At 40.8% G+C, this 27028-nt stretch overlaps 2 protein-coding genes across 2 annotated transcripts; one reads left to right on the top strand and one right to left on the bottom strand.

The window, feature by feature from the left end:
- Positions 1–2099: 2099 nt before the first annotated feature.
- On the bottom strand, positions 2100–4510 carry LOC125764232 (probable cytochrome P450 9f2). The gene is made up of 2 exons (XM_049428231.1): positions 3369–4510; positions 2100–3110 (listed from the first exon to the last, which is right to left on the bottom strand). The coding sequence occupies exons 1-2, from the start codon at positions 4309–4311 to the stop codon at positions 2440–2442; spliced, it is 1614 nt and encodes a 537-aa protein (XP_049284188.1). The 5' UTR covers positions 4312–4510; the 3' UTR covers positions 2100–2439.
- Positions 4511–19495: 14985 nt separating this feature from the next.
- Positions 19496–21722, top strand: LOC125764275 (protein tailless). The gene is made up of 2 exons (XM_049428332.1): positions 19496–19661; positions 20300–21722. Exons 1-2 carry the CDS (start codon positions 19544–19546, stop codon positions 21508–21510), a joined length of 1329 nt encoding a protein of 442 aa, XP_049284289.1. The 5' UTR covers positions 19496–19543; the 3' UTR covers positions 21511–21722.
- The last annotated feature ends 5306 nt before the right edge of the window (positions 21723–27028 follow it).

The following is a 27028-nucleotide window of genomic DNA, read 5'->3' as shown; positions in this document are numbered from 1 at the left end:
TTGTGGATTAATTCGCTAGTGACCGTTTTTGCAAGTGTCTGAGTACAGTTTTTGGTGCGAACTTACCAAATAGACAATTGCGTGCCATTTGCGTTCATTCCTGTGCTTGAATTTTCTGAAAGGAGTGTGAAGCTGCGTTGTGAGTACATATAACTTTGTTTCCCTTCTATTACATATCTTGTGACATGCGTGTAAAACTAGGAAAGACTTATAAATTTTGTTTTGCAAAACAGCTTCTAGCAGATGCATGATTAAGTTGTTGAAAATTGTATTTTTGCGTGAAAATAATTGTTTAAAAAATGTGCAATTCTTTAGAATCGGTCCAGGTTGACCTCTTTCCAATAGTTTCAAAACCTCAAAATAGACTCGAAAACTGATGTCAGCTTGTTCGTGGTGTGTTTTCGCGGTGTTCGGCTCGGTGACTCTAGGTCTTTCTACTATACTCAATCAACCCACAACCAACCAACAACCCAATCAATGATCATAGCACTGATTCAGGGGCGGCCCGGTGGTGTATGTGATAAACGGCGCCGGTCCACACGGCAAGACCGGGTTCAAATCCCATTCGGACCGTCCCCCGGTAGCACAGGACTACAGGACGTCCACGTACAGGACTTTAAAAGCCAACATGAGAGAGAGAGAGAGGGAAAGAGAGAGAGAGAGAGAGAGAGAGAGAGAGAGAGAGAGAGAGAGAGAGTACTATTTCAAGTTTCGAAGATACCGGAACATTGAGCGTTAGATTTCCAAGGGTTGTTTTCTTTCTCTCGCATCATACAAGACTTCAAATTACTTTCTGGTTTATTTAATCGATTTTACTGATAAGAACATTTGTCTCGTTCGTTCGCTATATATTCGTTAATCGTATGATATGATTGCAGTTTTCAAAGTGTCGACTTAAATATATTCTTATACACACGACTGGTATGCTATTGAAAGAATTTGCAATAGCAGATTGCATTAACCAATGCTTATTTTTAACGTATTTGATAGCAATCAGCAAATGACCAAAGGTGTTTAATTTGTTACATATACACTTTTAAAACGATTCCAATATGAGCATCCATCCATGCGATTTAACGAAATTTTAACGAAATTTAACGAAAACCTCCGATGGAAATTGTGACGCGTACCTGCTGAAACTCCGAGCCAATAGATGGCGCTGCTATTTTCGTTATTTATCCAAGACACATTGACGCTACGAACATTGCATACATTCAGGCGTACTTTCGTTCAGTGTATTTATTTCTCTACTATAGCCTCATTTAAATGCAATGTTTTTTTTCTTCTTAATTAAAAAAACTTTTGCGTTTAAATCTAAAATGTCATAATAGCACAATAGTATAAACAACATATTTAGAATTTACAGTTTAAGGGCATTCAAATAAAAAAAGCTCGCTGATTTTGAATTTTTTCATATGTCGACAATTGAATTTATTTAGACCCCCTAAAGTATGCAATGTTAGAATTTTATAGCATAAAAGCTCACTTGTCACTATGGAACAGCTTAAAGTCAAAACAAAGATTTTAATTTATTTAGCTGAATAAGCACAACAATTCAAAGTTTATACATTAAAATAGTACTTCTTTACTTACAAAAAAAAATATTACATTTTTTTCGTTTTTTATTAACATGTAAAGTGTATATAAAATGGCTGTTACCAATGGTTTTTTTTTTTATAAAACTAGAATTAATTTTGTATTTCTTTTACTGTGGCCTGCACATATGCATGTAAAATCGCATGAAGTATAAGATTTGTATTTGTTTATTGTACCCATTGTTTCAATATTATTAACATACTAAACTTAACGTCACAGCTCTTTTTTTATCGAGTTATAGTGTACATAAAAACAATGTAACAAAATATTAAACGCACAGTTTCGTTTAATGTGTACAATTTTGTTTTTTTTGCAGAAAACAAGTGCTCATATCGTTAGGTCACGCACTGTACTTCATTGGTAGCATGGGTTAATGAATGAAATATAGATATAGCTGATACAACTTTCATACTTTCAACCAATCAGCAGATTTACCCAGAACTAATAAAATCATAAATGTTTCTTAAAATAGTTCTTAAACAATTTTGCTAAATGTTACATCACACAGTGGACGCATTTGTTTTATTTAATATTTAGTGAAAACCAAAAAAAAAACACAAGAACTCTTTAAAGAAATTTTAGCAAACTAGTAGACAAAGCGTGAATAATTGTTCGTGAAGCAAATTAAATTTTCCGCACCAAAAGATTTGCTTCCACACAGACGTAACGTAATATTTTCTGGCACCGCTTCATACGCGGCGTAGGTCACTGTATTGTGCGTGGACCTTGAACTTGAGTAGTAATTGATTGTTGATCTGCCCAATTCCGGGTATTCCGGGTCGGTTTCTTTCGTACGGTTCGGTTTTGATTGGTGGCGTTGATTTGTACCGTTGATTGGTAAAATTACGCTTGACGCGGCTGGTCACGCAAACGGAACCGTATCCAGAAGCCCTTCTCGGCCGACGGTCCCAGGCTAGCCTTCTTCAGCTTGATCGGATGCTGGGTGCGGGGTCCCGCCTCCAGCTGGAAGTGGGTCAGCAGAAAGAAGAACACCGCCTTCACCTCCATCAGGGCGAACCGTGAACCGATGCAGTTGCGTGGCCCAAGCCCGAACGTAAGGATCGACGCAGTATCGATCGGTGTCGGGCTGTCCGGTCCGAACCGTTCCGGCCAGAAACGATCCGGTTCGGGAAACAGTTGCGGATCACGCATAATGGCGGCCGCCGGTACCCATAAACCATCACCTTTCTGTAGCTGCACCTTGTGCCCGTTATAATCCTCCAGAACGTACGGTTTCGTGCAGGTACGATCGAGGAACGGTGCCGGCGTCCATTTGCGTAACGTTTCGTTCGCCACCATATCCATGTAGCGCATCGATTGGAGCGTTTCGTAGCTTAACTTGTCCGCACCACCAATCGATGTCCGCACGGTATCAATTTCGTTCCGCAGCCGCTCCTGAGCTCCGGGGTTAACGGCCAGCTCGTGCGCCATAAAGGCGGACAGTGTCGAAACGGTATCGTAACCACCGAAAAAGAAAACCGTACACTGGGCGGTCAAATCATCATCGGTCCAGTCTGTTTAAAATGGAAGGAAAAAACCAAAAATAAAGAGGATGTTAGGTTTGTAATGAAGTTATATTACAACGTAGGAGAAAGGAGCAAAAATTCGCGTATCAAAATTAATACCAAAATATTATCGCAAATAAAGCGTTCGCCGCGAGTAGCGCGAGAACATATGGTGCCGTGACCAGGATCGCCGTGTTGTTGTTTGTCAACACTTTTGTTCCGCACGAACAGAGGATTTTATAGGGTGTATCGGGTGTTTTCACATACCCATCAGTCGTTTCTGTCCCCCGGTCCCTCCATTGCTCGTTTCGATGTTGTCATTTTCGTCAAACCGTAGCTCCTGCTTGCGGGCCTGCATCAGCAGATTGATCATATCGTGCCGCACGATGCCGCGCTGTTCACGCTGCGCAATCGTATCCATCACGACGTGCCGGAAGAAGCTTGTCATCTTTGCGCTAAATAGCCGCAAACGGAGCGCCCGCATTATGCGCGGAAAGGATGAAAATGCAAGAAACTTTAGGCCCTGCACACCTTCCAGATTGGTAAGCTCCTTGCCGAGGGTGTAGAACGCATTCGTCCGATCGCGGAACGAGTTGATCTCGATGCCGAAGGCACAGGTCGCCACAATATCGTTACCGAACCGCCGGAACAGTTCCTTCATCTCCAGCTCCGCACACCCATCGCTACCCATCTCGGACCGTATCGTACGTACCGCACCGTCACAGTAGCTCGTTATCAGCCCAAACATTAGCCGCATCTTGCTGCCGGTAAAGGCGGGACTCAGCACGGTGCGCATATTGCGCCAGCGCGTATCGCGCATCGCAAACAGTGCCCTCCCGAACAGTGGATCATGGTTTTCATCCAGCTGTATCCGGTGGTTGATGAAGTGATCGAAATCCTTGATGCAGATCTGCTTCACCAGCTCGAGATCGCGCACCACATAGATCGGGGAGAGAAAGTCAAAGTAACCGAAGAACCGGTGCTGCGTGAAGCGATCGTACATATCCCGGAGGATGTCCGTGATGTGACGCTTGCGGGTGATAAAATCGGCCCCATTACCGAGCAGCGGTACCGGCGGTACGTACGCAACACCTCGGTCGGCAAAGTAGCGTGCGCTGCGTACTACTACGTAGTAGTAGACTAGCGAGACGATAGCCACCAGCAGTGCACCTTCCAGTGACAGCAGGTGGGCAACGAGCGTACCCAGCATCTTCCAAGTTAGCCAAAAAAAAAACCGACTTCTACACTAAACGAATACACTAAATATCGTTACGATCAGGAGTAAATGTTGCTCCAACGATCTTTATCCCAGTATAGCCGATAGGATACTGAAGCGTTCCCACTGGCCCGTACACTTGACGACACTTGTCCGACGGTGCGGCTCGGTATCTTTGCTGGCCTGGTGTGAAGCACCCCCGGTACGGGTAAATATATGAATTGATATCAATTTTCTACGATTGCCCATGGCCGGACCGTACCGGTTTTGTGCAAGTCACGGTCAGGGCGTAGAGAGCGTGGCGTGTGCCATCATGGGCAAACAAAAAAAAAACTCACAACAACCAAACCACTTCTCACAAAGAAGGTAGACCACCGGTAGAACAGCATCCCCCGTTTTACAACGCAATACATTTATTATCAGAGTCGTGATCATGATAAAGTGTCTTCTTCCAACCCGTAAAAACCACCCTATATTTCTTATTCTGCGTATGAACTTTCTGCGATCGTCAATTGGTGACGGTGAGTTGGCAAATTTTTGGGGCCCGGTGCAACGATGAAACAGAAAGCAAAACATTGAAATCAAAATTTCTTAACAAAAAAAAAACAAAAAAAAATCAAGGGTGGCGATTTGTCTTCATAAGAATTTGAAGCACTCTCACGAAATGATTGTGTGGCAAATGCAAAATTTTTGCAGTAGATAATGATTTTTTTTCTATTTTTTTTTTCTTTACTCTACGAACAAGCTGATAAGTTTTGAGTGGTATACAACTTTCGGCGCACAGATTATGAACGATTTTTTTTTTTTATTTTTATAATAAAGAACGGCCTGACAAGCGATAAAAACGCATGCAAACAGTTGATAATTATTTTGTAAACATGTTTTTTTGTTGTTGTGGCATGTATTCCATCCTAGCAAACCGTATTTGTGCACGTGTTTCATTTATAAGCTTCTTTCTAATTTTTGCAAAATCAATTAACATATATATAAAAAGAAATTTGTTATTTTATTAACGCTTGGTACAGATTTAAACGATCTGAAACCCCTAACACAAATGGTTTTGCGCCTAAATGTATGCAAATACCTGCAAAATGTGTGTGTTTTTTTTAAACTTAACCACGCCACGGTACTAACTAGCAATGGTGCATTTTTCTTGCATAATCATAGGCGCAAAAAGAAAACAGTTCCGTGTGAGCACTAGCAATGAATTACCAAATCGTAAACGGTGCCAAGGAGTCAGCCCGCCAGCTGCATGCGCTCAAGTGTGCCATTGAGGGGTTAACGGCGGAATTGAAAACGATACCACACGATCCGTTGTTGCTGGAGATCAAGCATGAGATACTATCTACACTCTGGCGGGAAGGTAATGCAACGCTGTTGCAGCTCGAAGCGTTAACCGGATCGGATGCCATACGCAGGCGTTTCATTGCGACCTACGTCGAGGCTAGGTTGGAGTTGGAAATGCAACGGAGAAGGTATATCGTGTCACTGCTTGCTGACGAGCGGGCCAACCGGAACCGTACAAACACGAGCATGCAAACAGACACATCAACGTCGGCGCCGGAACCGGGACCCAGCAATGCTGCCACCCAACCGGAAGCTGCCCCAGGTCGGAGGCAATCGGTGAATCGCAATCCACTGGGGTTTTGCTTTTACTGCGACCAGACGACCCATACGGGCAACAACTGTCCCGAGATGGAACGCCGTTCCGTATACGAACGGGTGAATTACATAATGGGCAAGAAAAAGTGTCTCAATTGTTTGTCGTCGAAACATCGTCCCAAAAACTGCCCACTGGATGGCCGGTGCAGACAGTGTGGCAAAAATCATGACACGAAACTGCATATGGATAGCACGATTACGACCGGATTCGCGACCACGCGGTTGAACAACTTGCATTGTAGGTCCCTCTTTACACATCTGCATCGCCACAGGAATAATCCAAACATATAACACGTAACGGCTTACGATATGATGGTGGACATTCACCACGAACGCTCGGAATAAGGACACGGAATATTTCACGACTATTTGTTTCTTAATATTATATATCCATACATTTATTATGCATGATAACTGCAAAGCTAAAGTTTGTCGAGACACTACTGTATAAGATGTAAGTGTTCCCGTAAAGGAATTCTATTTCCGCCAACGTCAAGGTGGACAACAAGGCGCTCATTGGAAGTTAAAATACCCTGGACTTGAGGAGGAAATAGTAGCATATCGTACAGCGTGTTTAGACATTTTTTTGGTGAAGAATCTTTCGATTTCTTGAACATGATTTTTAATCCTTTATTACCAAACTTGCTAGTATGCATGCAAAGTATTACCTACAACAACTAATGTTGCAGAAGGCCTTTCCATGGTGAAAGGTTTTTCCAGGTTTTTGAGGTTACTTTAGAGTTTCAAAATTTGTAGAAGAGGAGAACACGATTACTTGAAGATTGCAGAAGAGGAGCACACGATTACTTGAAGGAAGATTGAAAATAAAAATTATAGAAGGCCCTCTCCTGGTGACTTATGACTAAATATTTCAAAATTAGGTGATGGTTTCTTAGGGCCAAGAAAAATTTATTCGATAGGTTCGTAGGATTTTAAAGTTACTTTAGAGTCTCAAAATTTGGTGACGGTGACTTATGACTAAATAAAATTTATCCGATAGATTAGTAGGTTTTTAAGGTAACTTTAGAGTTTCAAAATTTGTAGTAGAAGAGCACACGATTACTTGGAGATTAAAAAACATATTATAGAAATAACCGACCTACAATAATTAATATTGGAGAAGGCCTTCTCCAGGTGACTTATGGCCAAGTAAAATTTATCCAACAGATTAGTAGGCTTTTAAGGTTCCTTTGGAGTTTCAAAATTTGGTGATGGTTTCTTATGGCCAAGAAAAATTTATTCGATAGGTTCGTAGGTATTTAAGGTCACTTTAGACTTATGGCTGAAATCCTTTGGTTTGAATCTATTGTTTGCTTCCATCGTTACGAATACATACAGGACACTACTCTCCCACAATATTCCAACAGCAATCTGGCTCGATTGACAAATAGATAGATTTTATTCTAGATATTTACGAGTACTTGAGAAATTCCAGAAGAGAGGTTAAGTTTCACCCGAAAAGACATACATAGCAATTCTTCCAGATATCTATACAAGCGTCCAATTACCACGTGTTATACTATCGTATTGTATCTTCTTCATTGATAAAATAAACTTCTTAAAGCCAGAATCTAAATACTTTTAGGCGCAACAACCAAAAACCAATTTTACTCATTTTCAGTAATTCCTGAAAGAAATGCACCTGATGGTTGGAAGTAAACGTAGAAGCTGTTGTTTTATATATTTTTATATTTGTTTAAATTGTTTTGCTTTCTGTTTTCTTTAATCGTTAGTTCGCAGATGTGGTTCAATAGGGTATGGGAGATGTTGGATATTCGTTCGCAATAGTTTAATGTAGTGACTATCTCCGGTGTACAGCATATAATAAACCATTTTCCGGTATTACAGATCGTGCAAAATCTTTCATAAGCTTCGAAAGTAAGCGAGAAAAGTGGTAAAAAATGGATCTCGAAATAAGTGGTTTGCACAGCGCACTGGAAGGTCTGTTACGAACGGTGATGAAATATAGTGAAAGTGACATGACAGAAGAAACTGAGAAGGAACGAATAGAATTATTCTTAAACACAATAACACGATTTAAAAATGCATTTAAAAACGATCGAAACCATTTGGAATATGCCATCATTACGACACACCACTTCATTAACCTGATAAAGGTAAGGCGAAAACAGGCGAAGGTGACTAAAGGTATACAGGACAGTGGAGTAGACAGTGAGTAAATAGAAGGAAACACTTCTACTCAAACCCAGCAAAATACTGCATGACTAACAGTGAACTAACCATGTCATCTTAAGACATGCTAACGCCTAAAAGTAGTGACCGATGATGAAGATGATCAATAATGGAATAATCGAACAATAAGTGAAAAATCATCGCAAAAATTAATGCTAGTGTTCAATGAAGACAACGCCCTGTTTCAACGATGCAACAAATCCACGACACTCAGTATGGGAAGCTACGAATCGAAGACGTCTCGGACAGCAAACTGTTCAAAACAACGTGCCGAAAATCTTAAAGTTAAGTATGACAGATAAATTCATCAAATTATGACAGGGCGTGCTAAAACTAAGTAAGTAAGTAATTAGTAAGTCTTTTTATAGCAGACATGCTCTCTAAGAATTTTACTGAGCAAGAAGACATTTGCAAGAATGTAATGATGAGTGTTTCACTAAATAATATGCGAATTTTGCATTACAGCCACACAAGACTAAGGCAGTTAGTAGATTAGTGTATTAATTCTTTTTATATTGGAAACACAACTTTTTGGCGGCCCTTTTTCTTGGAAGATTTAAGATTTCAAAAATAATTTTGTTGGAAATCATTTCTCACGCGTACTTTTATTACTTTTGACCAAATCTCCAAATCTCGACATTCTAGTTAAAAATTACACTAGAAATTTGAAGTATTCCAGTGTTAGGATGTCCTCAGATGACTTAAACTACTTGTCCATCGAATACCCAAAAGTATCCCTAGCGACCGTTACTTAGTTGTGGACCTGATATAAAAAATGAAGTTCAGTTTTATCATTCCATTACCGTAAAACAAGTCTAATAGTAAGGAAGTAAGGGAATTACCAGGAAATACTAAAAGTCCCGAAAGTAAAATTAGGAAGTAAGGTGAAATAAAACTAAGATAGATACAAACGAAGATACGCTGTTCTTTTGTAGCAACAACTAAAGACGATGACGTTTCCAAACGACGGTTTAAAAAAATCACAATAATATGTCTTGATTGAAAGTTCCGAGTGTTCTCACTATTCTCAAAGTTCGCTTCAGTGCTCTGTGAGGATGTGTTGCGCTTCCATATTTATTTTTTTCCCCCGAGGCTCAAATCCTTAGGGATCTAGGTCCCGTCCATGAATCGTAGCCATCATAAAACCCCTTTTTGCTTCCACACGGTTAGTGGTTGTTTACGACAACATGCGGTCACAAGTTAAACACCCATACCCATCAAGAAATGGGCAAGTATTGTAGAAACTGTGCCGATCAAACCAAACCAGTTTTTGTTTGACCAACGAGCTGGTGCTCGAAAACCCGCTCCAGCTAATCCGCACCATAAATGGTGAATGATAGGTAAAGAAAATGAAATCCTTCAAGGCCGGACCCTTCAGAGCATTTGGATGTCCCCGGTTCTGGCGCACCAAATCATGCCGAGCTGCATGTTTAGTAAAGGGATATCAATATGGTCGACTAAACCTTCCCGGCATCATGGCTCTATCTCGTTCCGTTTGTTCGCTTGTCCAATGGGAGACTGCTAACCAAACCTGACTGCTAAATCTTAGCCGTGTGCGCGTGCCCTCATCCTTTCCGAGATCAATCCCAGCTTAGCCAACTACAACTCTGATGATTAACTCCACGCTACGCTCTTCAAACAAAAGCTAATTGTTTTGACAAACTTTTACAACATCCGTTACCTACCTGTGAGATCCGTCGAACTGTTGTTGAAAGTGCGGTGGAAAGTATGCGCTGAAACAAACGGTAGAGATTATACCTGCAAAATATCCCCCGATTTGTCTTTGATCTATCTCTTCTTTAAGGAAAACTGTTCAGTCTTTATGTTATGAGTAAGATTTCTTTACATTTTCTTGTGGATCGAAGCTTCAGACATCACTACTTTAGCATATAGGGGAAACATTTTTTAGCATAAAGTATCGTACTCCAAAGAACCTAGCAATATAGACACAAAAGCATAACGTTGACTTACACTGGAAGCGGGAACAATCAATTTCGCTAACGGGGAATAAAAGCGCAACAGTACTGGCCGAGCACACCCGGGATAAGGTGCCTTTTCACGGTTCGGGAGAAGGAAATGTCACCCAACCAATTGTGAATTGTGAATTGTAATATAACCTGTATAGTAGCTTAAAAGTAATACTCCAAGATAATTCTTAAGGTAAAAACCATTGTACAGACTGTACTAATAGTTTTAATCGTTTTTTTTTTCTTGGTGAAAAAATCCTTGAGGATATATACGATATCTCGTTCAGACTAATAGTTTTAATAGCTTTTTTTGGTGAAAAAATCCTTGAGGATATCGTATATCTCGTCCAGACTGTATAAATAGTTTTAATCGTTTTTTTTTTTTCTTGGTGAAAAAATCCTTGAGGATATCGTATATCTCGTCCAGACTGTAGTGATTCTTCCATCTTTTCGTGTAGTAAACTTTCCATGTACAAGCACCTGGTTACTTTGGACCTGGTCGTCACCTTGAAATCCTTAGTGTTCCTGTTTACTTTTGGACCTGGTTAGGTCCAGGTCCAGATCCAGCGGTACTTCCACATCACTACTTCAAAGATCCAATGTGTAATGTAGTTGTTCTTTTTTTAAAAAAACCCTCAAACTTTACTGTTTTTTTTTTGCGAAGTTGTGTGAGTGTGTCTAGCACGGCCTCCCCCCGTACATCGTTGAGCATTGTTGTGCAATTCCAGTGAGTGAAAGATGAATTTTGAAGAAAATAAAAGGGTCGTAGGCTATATATTAAATCTTCTGGACATGTACATTGCGAGTGAACAGTTAGTAGACCATACGCTCACCTTTAATACGGAGGAGCTGAGAAGGCTTCACCAGGAGGCAACAACACTGGAGCAGCTAGATGAGGTTGAAGATCAGATACAAGCCATAGTGATTGTTCTGGTAAATCACAGAACAAACAATGCCGCACAGTAAAGGTGAACCGTGACAAACCGCTCGATTGGTACCTCAAAGATCCAATATCTAATGTAGTTGTTCTTTTCCAAAAAACAAACCTCCCCAAAACTTGACAGATTTCTTCTTTTTTTTGCGAACTTCTGTGCATCTAGCACGGCCACCCCGGGGAACATCGTTGAGCATTGTTGCGAGTGCAGTGAACAATTAGTGATGCTGACTATTGCAGATTATAAAGAGATATTAGGCGTAGTATTGGCCACGATGGACATCTGCATTGCGAGCGAAAATGCAAGAGGCAATACGTTCCAGCTTAACACAGATGAGCTGAGAAGGCTTCACCAGGAGGCAACAACGCTGGACGAAATAGCATATGTTATGCAGCAGATAGAGCTAGCGATGGATGCGCTGGAATTGCACCGTCTTTACTGTTCTGCGCAGCGCATGTGAACCGCGACAAACAGCTCTACTTACTTCGTTGGAGTTATCCGGAAAAGTGAAAGATACGAACTACAGCGCGAAGGATGCAAACAATGGAGTTGATTTTTAGTGATGTGAAGTAATCTAATGTGAAACGTAACGTACAACACCACTGGAGATGATGAACATCACAAATGAAAGGAAGAGCAGTACGACGAGAAACTAATGCAGCTAATACGCTATCAACTCTTCAAGCCACAAACAACACCCGGATAACAAACAGCAAAAGGAACAATAGAGGTAAGTAATATACTTCTAATTTTTGTGTTAAATTGCAACTTTCTTTTTTTGATTAACATTTACACAGCACAGCATCCAACTGATCGAAACAAATGCAGACGAAATAATCGAGAACGAGTGTAGGCTAACTGACCCAAGGCTAGGATATTAACAAAATGATAGGAGAACATCGCTTCGACACGTTCGGCAGTGTCCGGCCGCTTTACACGAATCCACCGAAGTTACGGCACGTAAAATTCCATTTGCCCCCAGCAGAAGTTGCCGTTGGGGCGAATGGCGATTACATGTACCATCTAACGGTACACAGCCTCAATCGGTACGCCTGTTTTCTATGCTGCTTTACACATTTGCAGTCAACAGTTGTGTTGAATCGCATGGTCAAAATGCATCGCTGCACGTCGGTTCAACTATCCTTTGGCCATCCGTACAAGCAAAACATACTATGTGACATACTCCTCTTCATACCCCAGTACGCTGACAGTCGAAGAAATGCGAAACACCATTAAAAAAAAACTATCATCACTGGCAAGGAAATGGAGAAAGGAAGAAAATTGATCGTGCGTACCGTTCAGCACGATTTAGCTGTATCACAATATTACACAAACCGTACTCGTAAACAAATAGCAGTACCGGTAAGTGACCCTTACGTATTCCGTCCGAGAGTGAAAAAAACATGAATCAAACGCGAAAGCATAAATCATAAGAATCGGTCTCTATGAGAAATGTAAAATAAGTTATCGCTGAGATGGAGTTGGAGATGAAGATGGAGGTGGAGATGAAGATGGAGGTGGAGATGAAGATGGAGGTGGAGATGAAGATGGAGGTGGAGATGAAGATGGAGGTGGAGCTGGAGGTGGAGATGGTGGTGGAGCTGGAGGTGGTGGTGGAGCTGGAGGTGGTGGTGAAGGTGGAGATGAAGATGGAGGTGAAGGTGAAGGTGGAGGTGGAGCTGGAAGTGGAGCTGGAGGTGATGGTGAAGGTGGCGGTGGAGGTGGAGATGGGGGTGAAGGTGGAGGTGAAGGTGGAGGCGAAGGTGGTGGTGAAGATGGAGATGGAGATGGAGGTGAAGGTGGAGGTGAAGGTGAAGGTGGAGCTGGAGCTGGAGCTGGAGCTGGAGCTGGAGCTGGAGCTGGAGCTGGAGCTGGAGCTGGAGCTGGAGCTGGAGCTGGAGCTGGAGCTGGAGCTGGAGCTGGAGCTGGAGCGTTACGTCATAGTTGAATTCTACGCTACAGATATATTATTCTTCAGATATACTATCAGTATTATTATATATTTTATTATTATTCAGATATGTATTAATCCATAATTATATAACATTATTATTACTCTTACGCTTAAACTCTACGCAACTCCTGCTCCTGATGGCATCTCTCCTTCTGTTTTAAAATGTTGCTCCTCTGTCTCCGACGGTCTTTATACTGCAATACCTTTCCTAAATTGTGGATTCCTATCCTGAAGAATGGTAATCCTTCCGATGTTTCCAAGATACCGTGGTTTCGCCCGACTGTGTGGTAAACTTCCAAGGTATTTTAGATCATACTCCGTTCCTTTCTCCTGTATCTATGTTCGCCACCTGATCATTCCTCAGCAACACGGTTTCTTTCCTAAACACTCCTCCAAGCTCAAGCATTTTCTGTTATACCTCATTCCTCTGGGCAAAATTAGATTCCTTCCCACAAGTCGATGCCATTTACACTAACTTCTAATTCGCATTCCCCTAATTCGCGCTCCTCATTCCGTTTTGCTACACAAAACTGTACAATATCGGTCTAAATAATTCCTTTATTCGTTAGCTTGGGCCTTTACTCATCGATCGTTCCAAACATGTCAAACACAATTACATTATAAACCCTTCCTTGTGATGTCTTACTCCTACTCGCTCCCTCCGTTCACTCCCCCCTTTTATATATCTCCTAATTCCGCACTCCTGTTGGCCTCAACAACTCCTCCTGCCACCTGTCTGAGTTTGATCTTTCTCTGTCATCCTATCGCGCTCGTCTCCGATCCCCCCTTTGATTCCTTTTTATCTTTCCTTCCTTTCCGCAGTTGCCTCAGTTCAGCATAGTTTCTAAGCCTAGTTTCTTTAGTTGTTATTTTTAATGTCTTCCACTTTTCGGTGCTTAGCTATACTTCATGTTTGTATTGCAATCTTGCAGACAAGCAAGTAAATAATAATAATGATAATTATTATTATTATTATTACTTGTACATTCTTTTGCTAGGCACATACCATTGATTTCCATGCAACACAATAGAGAGAATCAAAATTACATTGTCACAATACCTTGGACAATATAAAACTACGGTTCCGTTCGATATACAAATGTCTATGTAAGGCTTTGATCTATACTTTTCAAATAGGTTACATGTAAAATTGTAATAGTATTAGCAGATAAATATTGTCAACATGGGTGATGATAATGAAGATGATTTGATTTGATGAAATTAAAAAACCAAAATCAAGAATGTGACTGCATGAGAGTGAGACACGCGCGCGTAAAGTGGACATTGCTGAGGTGTTCTGGAATTCGGTTACGTCAGGGTGACCATGACATGATCAACTCTAACACCCGCAGCAATCATCCACTCGTTAAACTTTAATTTCTACGTGAACAGTTTACGGATTTTATCGTTTCAATAGCTTCGTCTTTCTCAGTCTAGTGCAGGGGTATGTGGTGGGACATCATCATCATCATCTGTGAATGTGTAGATTTTATAACACGGAAGTTGAGGGGATAAGCCTGTTCGTCTAACATATGAAAACAATGATTTATCGACTAAAAATCCTACTAAAATAATCCTATGAGTATTGGAGAATTATGTTGTTGTGACACCAAAATTACATTCGGAACTGTATGTAACCAAATATTAACATTATTTAGTTAATGTGGGCAAATGCGGCATTTCTCCGGTATTTTCAGGAAATTAATTATCCCTTGGACTTTCGTTAACTCAGACTATTCCATCATAAACATTCATTCAACAATTATGAAATTCGGTTTGGTTTCGATTAGATATAAATTTAGATAAAACAAAATGCGATAATAAACAATTTATGAGGTAAACCGCGCTTAAAGAAGTTACGTTCAATTCTCTTGAGTGTGGTTAACCTTATGAAATGTTTGTAGGTAAAAGCTGCTTTAAATTTCAACTAGATCATATCATTAAATGGTTGACTTAACACTTCATTTTTACATCATTGAAGAAATGGAAAATGCTACTAACAGCACAAACTTGAATAGTAAATATTAATCTGGGTGATAGAGAAAAAAGGTTTTCATTTTGTACAAAGAAAAAACTACCGTATGAAATCTTTGCAAGGCAACTCTCGGTGCAGAGATGGATATTTATTCCTGCACCGAGATGTGTCTGGCAAAGATGTCGTACACAATCGACATCTGATGAAACAAACATGGATTATAGATCAATAATCCTTGGAATCGAAATACTTAATTAAAACACGACTTTAATAAACAAAAGCAATGTTGTGCTGATGTACAGAACTAGGATATGTTTGCTAACAGTACCACAGATTTGTTCGTTTTGTTGTCTTGTGTGTTAGGCGCTGGAAAATCTTGTCATAAATTTTCCAGTAGCCAGAAGAAGTTGTAACTAAAAAAATAGGTTAATAAGGCTATAGCCTTATGAAATTTTCATATTTTTAGATTTTTTTTTTATTTTTTTTTCAATTTTTTATTCTTATTTTATTTAAAGCATTATTTGAGTGAAAAGAAACTTATTTCAACCAATTGGTATTAAAATAAATCAATTTATAAAATTTTTCTAAATTTGCCAAAAATAATGCTAAGGGTATAAGCTTAGGAAATTTTCAAATTTATTGATTTTTTTTATTTTGGGAAATGTTCACGAGATGAGTTTTTTTCTCGATTTTTTTCTAATTTTTCTAATTTAATTGAAATAAATTGAAATTACATACACCAGCAGACCGCATCCCCTTCCGTCCACTAGTTATGCCAATTACACTTGGCTTAAGACTGGGATGTAAAGAAGAGAATACCACTGAAAAACATACTGCGTGAATGATAAAAATTGTTTATAATTAGTTTTGCTACGTTTCGTAAAATACTCATAAAACATGGAGATAGTACATATTATGTCGGAGTAATTTCGTTTCCTCTACTAATGCGCACTATATCTATGTTTTGTGGGGGAAAATCTGCTGATGAAGCAAAACCATTGTGGAGTGCGCTCTATAGTGAATTAAACAATCTTCGTATCATTTTTTTACGATGTAAATGCTTGAGGAATTCATGTTGGAAGATGAGTTTGTCTATAGAATTTTTATGTTGTAATTTAATTTTTATTTTTATTTTTATCTGGCAGATCCACCTTAAAGAAAGCACCAATTAGCCCATAAGGCGGATGAAACAGGTAAAATGTCCAAGAGTAAACAGCTTTTAATTTATCCAACTCTTACTTCATTATTTTAAAAAACCCCTTTTCAAACTTCATACAATGTGAATTTTGGTAAATTAATGGAATTATGTAAAGTCATCAAGATAGTAAATGTTTATTAATTAAATTTTCTCCTATTCGTAACAGGGACGCTTGCACAATATACGTGGGACAACAGCTTTCTCGTGTCTATTCATATTTTACATGCGAACTGTCTGCACCACGAACATTTTGTGAGCAAACCACTTCAAATCATCACATTGTGTGGTAACGTGCGTGTGTTTTGGCACTTGCTTGCTTGTGCTGTAGCCCATTCTCTGGGCATTTGAAATGCTTCGTGGGCATTTTAAATGCTTAAAACCCTCGCAAGAAGTGCATTAGAAATTCCTTGTGCGCGGTTTGGCATGCAGAATGCCTATGATGATGAACTGCAACAAAACGCTTATCAACACAATTTATTGCTGATATATTTAAGGATAGTTTACAACCAGTCTGCACTTACAAAACATACTACTCTACTCATCCGTGGGAAATAAGAATATTATCACCAGAGTAATAGTAACACAATGAAATGGCAGCTCTACATAAGGTAACGTTTGTCGGATGTACATTAATATTCCAATCTCATCCGTTGCTTTTGGTAAAGCTGTATTTCACTCATCTTTTGACTCAAAATTTAGTTAAATTAAAAAAAACACTTTTTCTACTAGCTCTACAAGAATACGAAAGTGAATTAGTTTTGAAGAAGTGTAGCGTTAAGGAGGAAGTGTCGAAAGGAAGAACTTATTATCGTATGTATTCTCTAGAGATGTGCAAAGTGAATAAGAATGAGCTAGTGAGTTGAAACGTTGTATTGAACGAGTTTCGTTCACTCACCATGAGGAGTTTTAGTGACTCTTTTTTCACTTACTCACTCATGAGTGTAAGCATGTAGCCGTGATGAGTCGAGTTGCAAAACGAATAAATACCTAAAGCTATAGCCTTAGCTTTTTTTGAGAAATTTTGCAAAAAAAATTAAATTGATTTATTTTAATGCCAATTGGTTGAAATAAGTTTGTTTTCACTCAGATAATGTTTTAAATGAAAAACAGAATAAAAAATCAGAAAAAAAATTCAAAAAAATTTTCACTCGAAAATTTCATAAGGCTTACCCCTTACGATTTTTTTGGGAAATTTTGCAAAAAAAAAATTAAATTGTTTTATTTTAATGCCAATGGGTTGCAATGAGTTTCTTTTCACTCTAATAATGCTTGAAATAAAAAAAAGAGTGAAAAATAATAAAAAAAATCAAAAAATTAAAAAAAAATGAAAATTTTCCTCATTTTTGCACCAAGTTTTGCCTATAACTCGGTCGGTATCCAACGGATCGCCAATCTTTAACCTGTGCTGGATAGATGGTACCAATGGCTACATTTTCTTCTTGGACGGCCATGCCCTTAGATGTCTGTGCCAGAAGTTATTCGAGGAACCAAGTTCCTTACCCTGTTTGAGAAAATGTAAAATTTTCTTCATTTTTGCACCAAGTTTTGCCTATAACTCGGTCGGTATCCAACGGATCGCCAATCTTCAACCTGTGGTCGATAGATGGCATCAATGGCTACATTTTCTTCTTGGGCAGCCATGCCCTTAGATGTCTGTGCCAGAAGTTATTCGAGGAACCAAGTTCCATACCCTGTTTGAGAAAATGTAACATTTTCCTCATTTTTTCTGCAATTGAGCAAAATTTTTAAATGTGATATATTTTAATGGGAATTTGTTGAAATAAGTTTATTTTCACTCAAATAATGCTTTAAATTAAAAAAAGAATAAAAAATCAGAAAAAAATTTCAAAAAAAATTTTCACTCGAAAATTTCATAAGGCTTACCCCTTACGATTTTTTTGGGAAATTTTGCAAAAAAAAATTAAATTGATTTATTTTATTGCCAATTGGTTGAAATGAGTTTCTTTTCACTCAAATAGTGTTTTAAATTTAAAGAAAGAATAAAAAACCAGAAAAAATTAAAAAAATTACAAAAATTTGAAAATTTCCTAAGCCGAGGCGGATTCCGTTTCATGTCCTTACCGATCGGACTAACCCGCTAGTGCAGGTTTGATAGTTAGGCAGAGCGAGCAGTATATTCATTTGGCTTATTTATTGTTTAGATGTATTCCGTTTCAACTCATGTGTTAATAATAGTTTTTATTAAATTTAGTGAGAATAGAATAATTGAAGTTATAACTGTTGACGTACACATTCGTTGGAAGCGGGTGGTCTAATTAAAGGAAAAGCTTTCCATCGCGTGAGGTACAAACAAACCACCCACACGCCACATTTTATGTAAATCCAACCAAATTCCTATCCTGGCACAATGTTGGGAAGCCGAGGTTTCGGTACCCACCATTCGTTCACCAGCAGAAGCACGCAAGGATGCTTTATGGGATCGGTTATTATTTTTTGTTGCTTCCCCCATCTTCATTTCCCATCTTCGTTCATGTTTGTTGTGGCCTTTTGCCCGGGCGCTTTTGTTTATAATCAACTCGCAACAACGCCTGGTTTCCCACCCTTAGTTCTTACCCATTTTGCCCCCGAGCCAGCCAGTTGTTCATTCAAACGCGCGTTCACCCTACCTGTTTGCGAGCGGACAGGACGAGAATGAATAGCCGAGATGCCGCAGGTACCGCCCTATTATTTTGCTTGTTTTCGTATAACCCGGGTATACCGGGTGTATTGGTATTGTTAACACATCTACACATCTATAAGCGTCCTTATGCCGTTATCCTTTGCGCCGGGCACGATTCGCATAAATGTGTTTGTGTGAAGTGTTTGGTTAGGTATGGGTTTTTAGTAAGGCGCATGCGGGCCTCATCTAATACCGGCTTGCCGGTAAGGGGTACGGAACCAATCGCCGCTGTGCATCACACACAAGGACGGTCGGCAGGAACGGGCACTGGTATTGGTGTGTGTGTGGCGGTCCCAGGCATTTAGAAAGGACATGCCGGTGCCATTTAAAACAGGCGCACCGTGCCGAAAAGTGGATCAATCGGTTGCGAACCTTCAGTGTGAGCGCAGTGCCAAGCCAAAAAAGGGAAGATCTACATTGTGTGTGTGTGTGTATCTATACCAGTGTGTGCCCAACTATCGAGGAAAAATTGTGTGCTCATTTCACCGTGTTTGAGCAGTGTGACAAATTTGTGTTTTTTGTTAAATAGCAACAAAAAAAAACCCGTTAGTGCGAGCGATTAAAACCGTTAAATTACAGTTGTGCCCAGTGTGCAGAGCATCCTATCAACGGAACTAGCTCCACCATCAACCACCAAGGCATCTAACGTCAACGCCAGTTAGATGATGTTCAGCAGCTTACCAGCGGCGCAGGAACGCAGCCAAGAAATGCAATCACCAGTTAGCTCACCGGAGCTCATCGATCCACGCTACAATCATATGCGCATACCGGCCTCCTCAAGTAAGTAGTCGTCCTCAACTCCTCAACTCCTCAAAACGCCCCCCCAAAAAACCTGAAAAAAAAACCTTGAAAAACGTCCGTCAGGAACTCCAGCAATGGAGCACAGCCCATCTTCATCACTTCCTTTCCCACGGAAAAGTCCGTTACGAAAAGACCATCTCCAGTTCTACCGTTGTTGAGTCGATAAAACCCCTTACTCCCTTCTTTTTCTTTTGGCGAAGAACCACCGGAAGAAGGCGTGTGCCAACGTGTTGCTGTTGCTCATGTTTCCGCCGGGAATTCTTGAGCCTTTTTTTTCTTGCTCCTTTTGCCGAGTGTCGTTTTACGATGCCGCAAAAAGGCCACGCACGCATCTTAACGGCGAAACGTTCGCCTGGCGAACTTCGACAACTTCCGGTACATTGTTTGTCGGGAGTTGTTGTTGTTGTTGTTAAGGGAAAAGATCCTTCTTTTACCCCGTTTTTTTTGGTGTTCTATTGCATACACACCCGGTTTCAAGTGTCGCCGTCAGTTAGTCGCACTGTGAATGGTACTGGTTACGGGAGATTTCTTTGCCATTGTGAAATTCAACAATTATTCTTCGTATCTAATTTTTTTTTTCTTGTGTTTCTTCTCTCTCCCCACAATTCTTTCTCCAGGTCGTATCTTGTATGATGTACCCTGCAAAGTTTGTCGCGATCACAGTTCCGGTAAACACTACGGCATCTACGCCTGTGACGGTTGTGCCGGGTTCTTCAAGCGCTCCATCCGGCGCAGTAGACAGTACGTGTGCAAGTCCAAGTCGGAGATCCCGTGCGTGGTGGACAAGACGCACCGGAATCAGTGCCGTGCCTGCCGGTTGAAGAAATGCTTCGAGGTGGGCATGAACAAGGATGCGGTACAGCACGAGCGTGGTCCGCGCAGCTCGACCCTGCGCAAACAGATGGCACTGTTCATCTCCAAGGATTCGCCACTGCGCCACGACATGATGCTGACGCCGGGTATTCCGATACCGCACCACGGTCATCATCACGCGCACCATCACGGACACCACGCGCATCATCAGCAGTCGATGGGTCTAGATCTATCGCTCGGACGCAATCCATTCCTAACTCCACCACCATCAGCACCGACCACCACACCGTACCTGGCACCGCCTGTTCTATTCCCCGGTATGCAAACTTCCCATCCGTTGGTCGCGGTGGACGCGATACGGGAGTCAGCCGCCCAGCTACTCTTCATGAATGTAAACTTCCTGAAAAGCCTCACGCCCTTCATCCAACTCCCGATGGCGGACCAGCTCGTACTGTTCGAAGAGTCGTGGCGCGAGTTCTTCATACTAGCCGTCGCACAGTACCTCGCACCGATCAACTTCAGCCAGCTGCTTATCGCCTACGAGTATCTCAACAATAATCGCGGCGACAGTGGCAATGTGAGCGAATTTCTCGTCAAGGAGGTTGAGATCTTCCAGGAAATTCTCGCCCAACTGGCGGCGCTGCGCGTCGATCCGAACGAGTACGTCTATCTGCGTGCGATCGTCCTGTACAAGAGTGAGTTCGACGCCGAAACCAGCATCTCCAGCGTTAGCAGCGATGGGTCCGATGTGACGACCGCTTCGTCCGCCGGTTCGGCGAAATCCATCAGCGAGATAGCGACCGTACGAGCGCTGGAGGAAAGCGCGAAGGAGGCACTCGCGTCCTACATCAGCACCTGCCGACCGGGACCATCCAACCGGTACCGTACCCTGCTGCAGCTGCTTCCCGTACTGCGCAACGTCTCCAGCTACACGATCGAGGAGCTGTTCTTTCGGCGCAACATTGGTCCGGCACCGCTGCTAAAGCTGCTGCTCGATTTCTATCGCCAGAAGTAAGGTGCCTAGTGCTCCATCCCTTCGATCCGGTTCGTTGACGTGTGGCGGATCGTTAAATATCTGTGATTGACTTGCGTCTAGGTGCGGGTCCCCCTTTTCTTTGCCATCAAGCCTTCCCGTAGTAGCGGTGTGTGAGAAAAAAAAAACATCTAATGATAGACAATAATTCGATTTAATGCGAATGCGCATCGTTACGTACACGTTCAATTAAATAAGCTACAGCGTGCCCATTCGATATATATATATATATATATATATATATGTTTAGAAATAGTGCTAAAAAATCTTTATTTTATGTAATAAACCGCCATTCAAAGGATTCAACCAAACGAAAAAAAAAATCAATTTCCGTTTTATTTTTTCCTCTCCAATCGATCAACAGTGTTGTGTAGTTGTTGTATCACTAGTAACATGTGAACAGTATGCATTTAAAGTTAACTAATAAATAGAAGCACACAAACTAATCGAAAATCACTTTCGTCTTGTTTCTGTTTTTTTTTCTTCGCATTTCCCTTCATTTCGCTTCGGTAATCCATTCCACATGATGGACGCCATTTTGGCTGGAATCTGGTTCGGGTTGGGTAATCTTCTCACAGCAGGGAACTTTCGGTGTGTCCTTCTCGTTTGCCGTCCCGTCGCCCCTTGAGTGTTAAACACCCCGGAAGAAAAATGATAATAAGGGTTCCCACTGATCAGTAGCTTTGGCGAGATTTGCGAGAGTTAAATTGATGTAATGTGTCATTATTTGTTCATTATTTTTATTATTATTTATTGGTTATTATTGTTTGAAATACAAACCAGAAACGTATATACTAGAGTCGTGATTTTTTTTGAACCACTAAGAGTTTTTTTTAAATAATTTTTTTAATTGTTGTTTGTTTCGAAAACGAAACAGTCTTATATTTCTACTTTAAAAAAGGGACTAAATTTTTTTAAGAAAATTTTTTTAAATGTGATGGTAGAAATAAATATTTGTTTTCATGTCTCACAAATCAATAGTTGTATCTATTTCGCAAAAAAAAATTCACTAAAAAAATTAATATTAGGATTATATTTATGTAAAGCACTGTAAAGTAATTTTTCCATTCTTAGAACGACTTTTGTAATTAAAAATTTTATATTAGTAAGATCTTAATCAATTATTATATTTGCATTTGCATTTAATTTCTGTCTTTTTGCTTTTCCGATGAGACTAAGCTGAATTTAAGCGATCTACCAAAGCTCAACAAAAATAAAAAAGATCGTTTAATACGAAAGGTTTTTTTTTGTGGAACTTTAACAGATTAAAATAAACACGCAATAAACACAAAAACCTGGCATGAAATATGATAATGCACAAGTTCCACCACGTATATCATAAAAACCCGATCGCTCATTTATATAACCCTATCGAGCGGAAAGAGGTGGAATCATCTTGATTGAGTTGAAGCATCGCCGAACAAAAAAAACGGCTGCTCCTTCCCATTGTGTGACACACACTCAAAAAGCAAGTTGGGGGTCCTTTCGTTTTCTTGCACCGAACGAACTGCGAACGAAGCGGGAGCGATCCTTCGATTGACTGACAACGGGACGGTGTCTTCCGCCGTTACCATCGTGGTCCACAACCCATATCGATAATGATCGTGTACGGTATGGGTTTTCTTTTTTTTTGTTGGAAATCGCTGTAAATGTACACCATGCACACTACAAAAGCACAAGTCAAGCAACGCGAACAGCTTACGGCAGCAAAACAACACGACCCAACCGTCAATTGAAGGATGGCCCCCGCATCCTTCGAAGGTGGGATAGAAAGGCGATCCGGGCATATACACATTGTCTACGGGGATTTTTTTTTTGCTGCTGCAATGGCACTAAATATACATACTTAGACGAATGATGGTGTTTTTTTTCTTTCGTCTTATTCTGTGAGTTTATTGTTGAATGTGCTCATTTTGTCATCTTTGCCTCCTCTCCTCGTGAAAAAGCCACTATCCGATGGATGAATGTGTAAACAGGCGCATTTGCGTTTATCTCAATCGCATCACCTTCAATGATATATACGCCTGAGCGCTTCCGAATGGCCCGAAGGCACCTCCAGGCCTGGCTGACGCGGCTCGACGGTGGGAAATCGTACCAGAATCGTTCTCGGAACACCGTCTAAGCGACGGCAGCACAATGCCAAAGAACAACGAAACCAAATCCTTCGGGGCGGGCACGGTAAAACAAGAAGGGAGGAAGAGAGAAGAAAAGAAGAAGACAAAGAAAAAGCATACATCCAAGCTACAAGCTGAAAAGTTGAATAGAGGCACTCACCCGAATGGTGAAAGCTTCCCGATTTTCGAATGGATTTTACGCGAAAGTGTGAGGAACGGATTTCCATCCGTTTGCACCGTATACACCATTCACCGGGAATCGTCTTTGTGTCTACGTACGCCTCATCATATTTCACCGGTGCGTCGTCGAGTTTCCATTCTCAGGGATTTTCGTGCTGCGAATGTAGTTGCCTTTCCTTTCTTTTTTTTCTGTTTCTTGATACCGCGTTGTCTGACTGTGCCTTATCCTTGTGCCATTCATTGAGACCGAATTCGACTATTCAACATCTCGACATCTTATTTCGGGTGATCTTTTCACTGCCAGTACCAACAGACGCACATACACGCACCGGCTCAAGTTCCACTTAATGTCCTGTTTAAGTTTAAACGCTGATCAAGTGAGGAAAAAGGTATGCAAAAACCTTGTCGTTTTTTTTCTTTTGGAATTCACAACCAAACAAACTGTAAGAATTCCGGAGGGCGAGGCTTCCAAGATGTGGAAGGAAATGTACCCAACCCAACGAATCATTGTCTGATCCGAGAAGCACAAAGCTTTGAAGTCACGCTGGAAGGATTGAATATAATGGATTCAAAGTGAATTCGCCACTAGCCTACCGTAATTACTGGGTTTTGTGTTCTTCAAACAGGAGGAATAGCGTTGGAGTTTTTTTTTTGTTCTCGTTACGTCAAAAGGTAAACATACTTCTAGAATAAAGAGCTAACGATAAACTAAAACCAGGATCTTCAAGATATTGGAATTCTGGTGTTATTAGCTTAGAGTTCTCGTATTGAACTAAAATCAGGATCTTTAAGATATTGGAGATCTGATGTTGTTTGCTTAAAGCTCTCGTATTGAACTAAAACCAGGATCTTCAAGGTGTTGGAGATCTGGTGTTGTTAGCTTAGAGTTCTCGTACTGAACTAAAACGAGGATCTTCAAGATATTGGAATTCTGGTGTTGTTAGCTTAGAGTTCTCGTACTGAACTAAAGCCAGGGCCTTCAAGATATTAGAATTCTGGTGTTATTAGCTTAGAGTTCTCGTGTTGAACTAAAGCCAGGATCTTCAAGGTATTGGAGTTCTGATGTTGTTAGTTTAGAGTTCTCGTGTTGAACCAAAGCCAGGGCCTTCAAGATATTAGAATTCTGGTGTTATTAGCTTAGAGTTTTCGTGTTGAACTAAAGCCAGAACCTTCAAGATATTGGAGTTCTGAGGTTTTTATTTTCGAAACTACACGACTAACATTAAATTGATTTCTACAGAGTTGAGATTGCAATGGCCTCCAGGTACGTTCCGTTGGTTGGCTGATTGACAAAAGTGAAGATTTAACGGTTTGACCATTCGGAGCAATATTGCTGTAGGTGACAATAACGCACGGGTAGCAACATTAAGTAACAAACTTTAGCAACATTCAATTCTTTACGAAAATCATTAAGCTAGACATCTTCACGTGCGTGTGTGTGTAGTACCGGTAAATCCAGTATTTATTTACGTAAAACAATTCGCCCCGAATTTCATCCCATTACATTAATTCTGATACCCGTCCGGCTATTCCTGGATGTTCACCCCCTAACCTCGTCTAATATAATACATGCGTTGCCTTCATTAACCTTCAGGGATGAGGGGGCGTTAACTGTGTATGCGCTTTTTGATGTGCACACTTGGTTAAGGTTTTTTGGTTTTTATGAAGTGGACCAACCGAATGTCCAGGTACCAGATGGTCCGACAGCTTAGCTTCAATGTTTTCCGTAACGTTGTTTTTTTTTCTTGGGCGGAAAGTGTGCTAACGTGCCATTGTAACTTATGCTTTATTGCGCTCCAATATTCAATGGATACTCCTTTGGAACCACTGTCAGTGTGCGTGTGTGCAGTACCTGAGATGTTTCGCTTAACGATTTTGCTTCTGAACGGGGTACTCCACGCTCACTCCGACACCCATGCGGGGTAGTCGTATCTTCTCCCTTATATGCTTTGTCCACCTCAGCAGGTAGTACATCTCGGCGAACCATCCTGTCGGTTGCTGTTTAGACTATACCCACCCTACCCAACATAGGGTTGGGGCGGTTTATTTTGACAATACATTTAAAATAGCTCCCGCTTCAAGACCGCCATTAAGTGAACCGCTCGTTCGGCAACAACTCGTTCTCACTTTATGACCCGGTCTCCGCATCTCAGTTACTACCTCGTTCCGGACCTGCAGGACGGTTGATGCCCACAACCAACATGCATTTGATGGTACCAGCGTCTCGCAAATGGTGACCATCGTAAAAGAAATGTTCCATTAATTGTGCTGATTTTTTTTCAAACTGAGAAAAGATGGAACACGACAACATGGGAAGGTGTACCAGCATAATCAGGAATTTTTGCGAAGAATTAAAAAAAAACCACAAATTTCATCCACAAAAAAATGGCAATCCTTGTCAATCTCTGGACGGTTTAGATTTTCGATTCGATTTCGAGCAACAAACCACGAAATGCAATTTGTCAGCACTGTTGATCATTTGACAGTTTCCATTGTAGTGCAGGCTGCAGCTTTTCCGTGCGAATTCCAATTCCCCCTTTGCCTCCCCCCCCTCGTTCGACAATTAGCCAGCGTTACCGATCGTACCGTAACCGTGTGCGCGTTCCTTCAACTTTTGGCAATGCAATATTTTTCTTTCTAATTAGTGTAATCCAACCATTGTACCGACGGCCGAGCGGGCCGTTTGTTTCGTTTTTGTGTGTGTGCGCGACCGTAAAGCGGCATGTAATGAGTTTTTCCTTCGCCGTACGCTTTTATTCAAATGGCCCGTACCTTTTTCATACCCTAGCCCGTTCATAACCCCCTCGGATGGTGGTCTTTGCAAAGTCGTGTTCGATCGTAATACCGCTTCTTTTTTCGTTCGTTTTCTTCACACGCAGGTAGAGAGAATGTGTAGCTTTCTTTTTTTTGACGAGACACACAAGAAGGCAACAACAAAAAATTCTTTTTTTTGCAAAAATAATAATAAAGATAAGCCTGTCTTAAAGGTAGCTTTTTGGCACTAAGATTAAGACGTAACGATGGAAAGCGGAGTTTTCTATAGCGTGTGACTGATTGGTTCTGGCGTTACAATTGAAATTTCTTTTACGTGCCAACGTAATTACACGATTAGTTGAATAACTGTTTCGGGGGTTGGGAAAAAAGGAGAAATTATTTTAAAAAACACAAAATCCTAATAAAGATGTCTTCTTTACTGTTTCTATTGT

Source organism: Anopheles funestus, chromosome X, assembly GCF_943734845.2.
Source record: "Anopheles funestus chromosome X, idAnoFuneDA-416_04, whole genome shotgun sequence".
NCBI classification, from domain to species: domain Eukaryota; kingdom Metazoa; phylum Arthropoda; class Insecta; order Diptera; family Culicidae; genus Anopheles; species Anopheles funestus.
Note: the sequence above shows the minus strand (reverse complement) of the source record. Positions and strands in the feature narration are given on the sequence as shown.